Below are 9039 nucleotides of genomic sequence, written 5' to 3'. Positions count from 1 at the left end.
AAAAAAAAAAAAAAAAAAAATGAAAGCTGGAGTAGCAATACTCATATCAGATAAAGTAGACTTTAATATAAAGAATGTTGCAAGAGACAAGGAAGGACACTACATAATGATCAAGGGATCAATCCAAGAAGATATAACATTTATAAATATATATGCACCCAACATAGGAGCATCTCAATACATAAGGCAAATGCTAACAGCTGTAAAAGAGGAAATCAACAGTAACACAATAATAGTGGGGCACTTTAACACCTCACTTACACCAATGGACATATCATGCAGACAGAAAATTAATAAGCATGGACTTGAGGACACGGGGAGGGGGAAGGGTAAGCTGGGACGAAGTGAGAGAGGGGCATTGACATATATACACTACCAAATGTAAAATAGATAGCTAGTGGGAAACAGCACAGGAGATCATGTCAGTGTTTTGTGATCCCCTAGAGGGGTGGGATAGGGATGGTGGGAGGGAGACGCAAGAGGGAGAGGATATGGGGATATATGTGTACGTATAGCTGATTCACTTTGTTTTACAGCAGAAACTAACACAACATTGTGAGGCAATTATACTCCAATAAAGATGTTAAAAAAAAGAAAATTAATAAGGAAACAGAGGCTTTAAAAGACACAAAAGAGGACTTCCCTGGTGGCGCAGTGGTTGAGAGTCCGCCTGCCGATGCAGGGGACACAGGTTTGTGCCCTGGTCTGAGAAGATCCCACGTGCCACGGAGTGGCTAGGCCCGTGAGCCATGGCCGCTGAGCCTGCACGTCCAGAGCCTGTGCTCCACAACTGGAGAGGCCACAACAGTGAGAGGCCTGCATACCCCAAAAAAAAAAAAAAAAGAAGTGGCACATATATACAATGGAATATTACTCATCCATAAAAAGGAAGAAAATTGATTTATTTGTAATAAGGTGGATGGACCCCCAAAAAAAAAAAAAAAAAAAAAGACACAAAAGACCAGATTGATTTAATTGATAATTATAGGACATTCCATCAGAAAACAGCAGATTACACTCTCTTCTCAAGTGCACAGGTAACATTCTCCAGGATAGATCACATCTTGGGTCACAAATCAAGCCTCGGGAAAGTTAAGAAAACTGAAATCATATCAAGCATCTTTTCTGACCACAACACTATGAGATTAGAAATAAATTACAGGGAAAGAAACGTAAAAAACACAAGCACATGGAAGCTAAACAATACGTTACTGAATAACCAAGAGATCACTGAAGAAGTCAAAGAGGAAATCAAAAAATACCTGGAGACAAGTGACAATGAAAACACGACAGCCCAAAACCTATGGGGTGCAGTAAAAGCAGTCCTAAGAGGGAAGTTTATAGCAATACAATCCGACCTCGAGAAACAAGAAAAATCACAAATAAATAATCTAACCCTAGACCTAAAGGAACTAGAGAAAGAACAAACAAAACTCAGAGTTAGCAGAGGGAAAGAAATCATAAGGGTCAGAGCAGAAATAAATGAAATAGAAACAAAGAAAACAATAGCAAAGATCAATAAAACTAAAAGTTAGGTCTTTGAGAAGATAAACAAAATTGATAAACCTTTAGCTAGACTCATCAAGAAAAATAGGGAGATGACTTAAATCAATAAAGTTAGCAATGAAAAAGGAGAAGTTAGAACAGACACCGCAGAAATACAAAGCATCATAAGAGACTACTACAAGCAACTCTGTGCCAATAAAATGGCATGGACAGAAATGAACAAATACTTAGAAAGGTGTAACATTCAAAGACTGAACCAGGAAGAAACAGAAAATATGAACAAACCAATCACAAGTAATCAAATTGAAACTGTGATGAAAAATCTTCCAACAAACAAAAGTCCAGGACCAGATGACTTCACAGGTGAATTCTATCAAACATTTAGAGAAGAGCTAACACCTATCCTTCTCAAACTCTTCCAAAATATAGCAGAGGAAGGAACACTCCCAAACTCATTCTACGAGGCCACCATCACCCTCATACCAAAATCAGACAAAGATACTACAAAAAAAGAAAGTTACAGACCAATATCACTGATGAATATAGATGCAAAAATCCTCAACAAAATACTAGCAAACAGAATCCAACAACACATTAAAAGGATCATACAGCATGATCAAGTGGGATTTATCCCAGGGATGCAAGGATTCTTCAATATACAAAAAATCAATCAATGTGATACACCATATTAACAAATTGAAGAATAAAAACCATATGATCATCTCAGTAGATGCAGAAAAAGCTTTTGACAACATTCAACACCCATTTTTATAAAAACTCTCCAGAAAGAGGGCATAGAGGGAACCTACCTCAACATAATAAAGGTCATATACGACAAAGCCACAGCAAACATCATTCTCAATGGTGAAAAGCTGAAAGCATTTCCTCTAAGATCAGGAACAAGACAAGGATGTCCACTCTTGCCACTATTATTCAACATAGTTTTGGAAGTCCTAGCCATGGCAATCAGAGAAGAAAAAGAAATAAGAGGAATACAAAGTGGAAAAGAAGTAAAACTGTCACTGTTTGCAGATGACATGATACTGTACATAGATAATCCTAAGGATGCCACCAGAAAACTACTAGAGCTAATCGATGAATTTGGTAAAGTTGCAGGATACAAAATAATTGCCCAGAGGGACTTCCCTGGTGGCGCAGTGGTTAAGAATCTGCCTGCTGATGCAGGGGACACGGGTTCGAGCCCTGGTCCAGGAAGATCCCACATGCCGCGGAGCAATTAATCCCGTGTAACACAAATACTGAGCATGCGCTCTAGAGCCTGCAAGCAACAACTACTGAGCCTGCATGCCACAACTAGTGAAGCCCGCGTGCCTCGAGCCCGTGCTCTGCAACAAGAGAAGCCACCATAATGAGAAGCCCACGCCCCACAGCAAAGAGTAGCCCCCACACGCCGCAGCTAGAGAAACCCCATGCAAAGCAACGAAGACCCCATCGCAGCCAAATAAATAAATAAATAAATAAAAATTAATGCACAGAAATCTCTTGCATTCCTATACACTAACAATGAAAGATCAGACAGAGAAATTAAGGAAACAATCCCATTCACCATTGCAACAAAAAGAATAAAATACCTAGGGAAACAAAAGACCTGTATGCAGGAAACTATAAGACACTAATGAAAGAAATTAAAGATGACACAAACAGATAGAGAGATATACCATGTTCCTGGGTTGGAAGAATCAATATTGTGAAAATGACTCTACTACCCAAAGCAATCTACAGATTCAGTGCAATCCCTATCAAATTATCAATGGCACTTTTTACAGAACTAGAACAAAAAATCTTAAAATTTATATGGAGACACAAAAGACCCCAAATAGCCAAAGCAATCTTGAGGGAAAAAAATGGTGCTGGAGGAATCAGACTCCCTGACTTCAGACTATACTACAAAGCTTCAGTAATCAAGACAGTATGGTACTGGCACAAAAACAGAAATATAGATCAATGGAACAGGATAGAAAGCCCAGAGATAAACCCACGCACCTATGGTCAACTAATCAATGACAAAGGAGGCAAGGATATACAGTGGAGAAAAGACAGTCTCTTCAATAAGTGGTGCTAGGAGAATTGGACAGCTTCATGTAAAAGAATGAAATTAGAACACTCTCTAACACTATACACAAAAATAAACTCAAAATGAATTAAAGACCCAAATGTAAGATGGGACACTATAAAACTCTTAGAGGAAAACATAGGAAGAACACTCTATGACATAAATCACAGCAATACATGTTTTGATCTACCTCCTAGAGTAATGGAAATAAAAACAAAAATAAACAAATGGGATGTAATGAAACTTAAAAGCTTTTGCACAGCAAAGGAAACCATAAACAAGATGAAAAGAATGGGAGAAAATATTTGCCGACAAATCAATGGACAAAGGATTAATCTCCAAAATATATAAACAGCTCATGCAGCTCAATATTAAAAAAAACCAACAACCCAATCCACAAATGGGCAGAAGACCTAAAGAGACGTTTCTCCAAAGAAGACATACAGATGGCCAAGAGGCACATGAAAATCTGCTCAACATCACTAATTATTAGAGAAATGCAAATCAAAACTACAATGAGGTATCAGCTCACCCCAGTTAGAATGGGCATCATCAGAAAATCTACAAACAGCAAATGCTGGAGAGGGTGTGGAGAGAATGTAAATGGATACAGCCACTATGGAGAACAGTGTGGAGGTTCCTTAAAAAACTAAAAGCTAGAATTACCATATGACCCAGCAATCCCACTACTGGGCATATATCCAGAGAAAGCCATAATTCAAAAAGACACATGCACCCCAATGTTCATTGCAGCACTATTTACAATAGTCAGGTCATGGAAGCAAACTAAATGCCCATTGACAGACGATAAAGAAGATGTGGTACATATGTACAATGGAATGTTACTCAGCCATAAAAAGGAACGAAATTGGGTCATTTGTAGAGACATGGATGGATCTAGAGACCGTCATACAGAGTGAAGTAAGTCAGAAAGAGAAAAACAAATATCGTATATTAACGCATATATGTGGAATCTAGAAAAATTGTACAGATGAACCAGTTTGCAAGGCAGAAATAGAGACACAGATGTAGAGAACAAACGTATCAACACCAAGGGAGGACAGCTGGGGTCGGGGGGGAGTGGTGGTGGTGGGATGAATTGGGAGATTGAGATTGACATATATACACTAATATATATAAAATAGGTAACTAATAAGAACCTGCTGTATTAAAATAAATTTAATTTAAAAAATAAAATCTTTGTTCTTATTTATATTTTTCCAATTTTAAATAATGAACATGAGTCATTTTTATAATTAACATATATATTAAGATAATTAATACTGACATAAAATTTTCCTAGTAGCATTCCAGAAACAATTATTTCATAATATTTTATTATGAAATAACAAAAATCTTAATAGTATGAAATATTGAATAATGGTTGTTTTCAAGAAGTGCTATAAGATAGTATTTTTAGTTTTGTTGAGTTATTTCATGATTTGATAAAATGAGAATTAGTGAGGTTCATCTATAAATAAAGATGTTAAATAGTGAACTGAATCGTAATGAATTCTGAACACCCAGCAGTATTGTCAGTAAAATTGTATTTATCTTTAGGGACCAGAAGAGTCAAATAACCATGTTTGCATTAGATTTAGTTTGGGAACCTTTATATCTTGTTAAGGTGGAAATGACTGTTCATGATGTACGCATTCTAAATTGTTTCAGAGAACGAGCACAGCTTTTGTTCCTATTGGGACCTCTGACATTTCTCTAGCCAAAGGTGTAAAGTTTATGCTAGGAAAATAAGGAGAAATATCACCAGAGGAAACTCAGTTGTTTTGCCTAAAGTAGAAATACTTTTACCTTTACATCCCCAAACATTTCTGGTAGGTTGTGTGTTTTTGTTCCTAAATCCAAGTGATAGAGAACATCTTCATCCATAGAGTCCAGGTAAGGATTTTTAACATGAACAAAACCTTTTCTGAAAAACATAATACAAAGAAGGTGTAAAGGAATTTGGAGGGATACCACACAAAAGGGAAATATCAGTCTACACCTAAGATAACCACTAGCCGAAATATTGGACAAAAACCTTCATTTAGGATTAATTGATATGTGAGGAAGCAATGTGGTATAATAATGAATAAAAATGGCTAATATTTGTTGTGCATTTACTATGTACCAGGCATAGCATTAAGCATGAAAATTTTACAATGTCATGAAAACTGCATATAATAAACACATTTACCTCGTTTAATCCCATGACCATTCTATTAGGTAAGTAATACTAATGATTCATAAGAAGCCAAGGCTTACAGAAGTTGAGAAACTTGTGCAAGATTATATAACCAGGGGCCTCCCTGGTGGCGCAGTGGTTAAGAATCTGCCTGCTAATGCAGGGGACACGGGTTCGAGCCCTGGTCCGGGAAGATCCCACATGCCGTGGAGCAACTAAGCCCGTTAGCCACGACCGACGCCCGTGCACCTAGAGCCCATGCTTCGCAACCAGAGAAACCACTGCAGCGAGAAACCCGTGCACCTCAACGAAGAGTAGCCCCTGCTCACCGCAACTAGAGAAAGCCGGTGCACCCCAACGAACACCCAATGCAGCCAAAAATAAATACATAAAATTAAAAAAAAAAAAAAAAAAAGATTATATAACCAGTAGATTACAGAACAGTCATTTCTACCCAATTCTGTCCAGCCCTGGTGGCTATTTTCTTTCTTCGAAAGAGAGGCTGTGTAACATAAGCTACTGGGCTCTGGAATCAGACTGCCTGGATTCCCCTGCCAGTTCAACCATATATATACTAATTGTGCAACCTTGGGTATATTATTTTATCTTTGTTGTTTGGCTTCCTCATCTGTAAGATTGGTATAGTGAAAATAATAACTGTTTTGCAAGATTGCCTAAGGCCTGAATGAGATAATGTTTGTAACACAGCTGATGTACAGTGAACATAGAATAACTAACTCTCATTCTTATACCTCCCAACATGGAGGACCTGACAGGTACTAGCTTTAGAGAGACTGACATGAAAAAGTAGGGTGTGGCAAAGAATGCAATGTGTTCATCAAACCCCAATTCTTTTTCCTCCTGGGCACATTACTAGATCACATTCCCAGCTTCTCTTGGAGTAAAGTGAGGTCATATGACTGAGTTCTGGCCATTGGAATGTGGGTGGAAGTGATGTGTCTACTTCTAGGCCTGGCTCCTAAAAAACCAGTATCTCCCTCAAATTTGTTTCCTCTTCCTCTCTCTCTCAATGGATGTGCAGAGTAGACACCAGTCCTTTACTCCATCAGCCTGTTTTGGATTGAGCAAGAAGCCACTGACATTTTAAACAGCATTAGCCTGCTGACCAATAAGAGGTTCTTTGTTAACATACTATGAAATGATTTTTTTTCATTAGAAGATCTAAATGAGAAGTAAGTGAAGCAGGATGATGGGGTCAAAACAGAAAGCTGAGTAGGATCCTGGAGAGACTGAATGTAGGTATAATAGGGGAAAAGGAAGAATAAACAGGCACAGAGTTCTAGAGAAACAGGATTTAGAGCTTATAAAAAAGAAATGCTCAAGAAAAAGCGTGAAGGAAAAGAAGTGAGACTAAAGAGCTTGGAGAAAGGGGAAGTGATCAAGTGAAAGACCTAATTTTAGTAATCATGTGAAACCATAAGAGTATAAAATTATTGTAATAAGGAAAGTAAGACTTAAAAACAGAAGGTAAGGTAAGAAAGAGGACACTCCAAAGTAGAAACTCTATTTTCCAGCAGCCTCCTTCCACCAGATGCCCAGAAGAGAATGTGGAGATATTACTAAGAAGCCAATGGAAAGACAAGCTTACCAGAAAGAAAGGACTACAACTAGAAGGGCTTAAACCCATTCTTTTTTAAAAAAATTCATTTTGTTGTAGTATAGTTGGTTTACAATGTTGTGTTAATTTCTGCTGTACAGCAAGGTAATTCATTTATACATATACATACATTCTTTTTCATATTCTTTTCCATTATGGTTTATCCCAGGATCCTGAATATAGGTTCCCTGTGCTGTACAGTAGGACCTTGTTGTTTATCCATTCTATATATACTAGTTTGCATCTGCTAATCCCAAACTCATAATCCATCCCTCCCGCATCCCCTCTCCCCATTGCCAGCCACAAATCTGTTCTTTATGTCTGTGAGTCTGTTTCTGTTTTGTAGATAAGTTCATTTGTGTCATATTTTAGATTTCACATATAAGTGGTATCATATGGTATTTGTCTTAAAGCCATTCTTGATGTCAGCCCATCACTCCATTACCCAGTGCAGTTCAGTGGTTACCCGTTTGCTCCCACTCATCTTGGGTGTGACATCCCAGCACACCCTGGCCATATCAGCCATTCTGGTGATGCCGTGGCTGCCAGCCTTCCTGCCCTTTCCCCTACTTCATGAACACTGCCTCACACCACAGTGGATCCAGCCATCTTTACCAAGAACCATCTGGAACTTCTCTGCTCTACGGTCCTCCCATTTCCCTCCAAATACCTTAAAACATCTTAACAAAAACCTTGTATGTTTCTGTATCTCCAATGGTCCTCAACCTGATTGTGCATTAAGATCACCAGGGGGTTTTGAAGAAAACACTGTTGCTCAGGCCCCAATTAATTTAGATTCTGAAATTATTTTTTAAATCTTCCTGGATGATCTGATGTGCAGCCAAAGTTAAGAACCCCTGCTTTAGGCCTTTGTTCCTGAAACATCCTTCTCCTGCCCTCTGTTTTTCACCTGTTAGTATCCTACTCATTCTTCAAGGTCAAATTCAAATATCACCTCCTCTGTGAAGGCTTTTCCAAGTATCTTTCCTCTCTGGTCAGTATGAATTCCCCCCCACTGTGCTCCTAAAGCATTTATTTGGCATTTCATATGTTAATTTTCTGCCTTCCCAGAAAGATTTTGAATTCCCTCACGCAAGCTGTCTCATGTATCTTTTTTAATTCCTAAATATTTAAAAATTTTATTTGTTGAATTAACTGTTCAGGAAGTAGAACAGGAATACTATTAATTTCAAAAACATTTAGGACAACAGATTCTTAATTAGTTAATAAATCATAGCTGGTTTCAAAAAGAAAGCATTCCATGATGCACTTTCCTACATCAGAAAAAGCATCAAAGCCTCAAAGCAGAAGGACGCCTTCTTTCTTCTCTTGCTGAGGGGCAAGAAGATATTTACCCACTGTCCCTTGCTAGACAAAGTGTGGTCAATGAACCAGGAGCGTCAGCAGCATCGCCTGGACAGCTTGTTAGAAATGCAAAATCTCAGTCCCTACCCTAGACATACTGAATGACAATCTGAATTTTGACTAACTCTTACGTGATTCCCATGCACATTAAGGTTTGAGAAACACTGCCATACACTTTATCTTCCAGTTTCTATTATGCTTTCGGTTTTACTCTCCCAAAACTGCTTTCACTATCTGGAGATTTTTCCTTTGGATTCCCAGCTGAATCTATGAATCATCACTCTATGAAAGAGT

The 9039-nt window shown here is 38.1% G+C and overlaps 1 protein-coding gene across 1 annotated transcript in view; it reads right to left on the bottom strand.

Annotated features, from left to right (window-relative positions):
- The window catches only part of UPP2 (uridine phosphorylase 2), a 45589-nt gene that overhangs the window by 34721 nt on the left and 1829 nt on the right, over nucleotides 1–9039 (bottom strand). Inside the window, exon 2 of the mRNA XM_007446449.1 lies at nucleotides 5390–5507. Within this exon, the coding sequence (XP_007446511.1) occupies nucleotides 5390–5507 (118 nt within the window). The remainder of the gene's footprint in view (nucleotides 1–5389; nucleotides 5508–9039) is intronic.

Source organism: Lipotes vexillifer, unplaced genomic scaffold (genome assembly GCF_000442215.2).
Source record: "Lipotes vexillifer unplaced genomic scaffold, Lipotes_vexillifer_v1.1 scaffold173, whole genome shotgun sequence".
Lineage (NCBI taxonomy): Eukaryota > Metazoa > Chordata > Mammalia > Artiodactyla > Lipotidae > Lipotes > Lipotes vexillifer.
The sequence above is the reverse complement of the archived record's forward strand: the minus strand, read 5'-3'. Positions and strand labels throughout refer to the sequence as shown.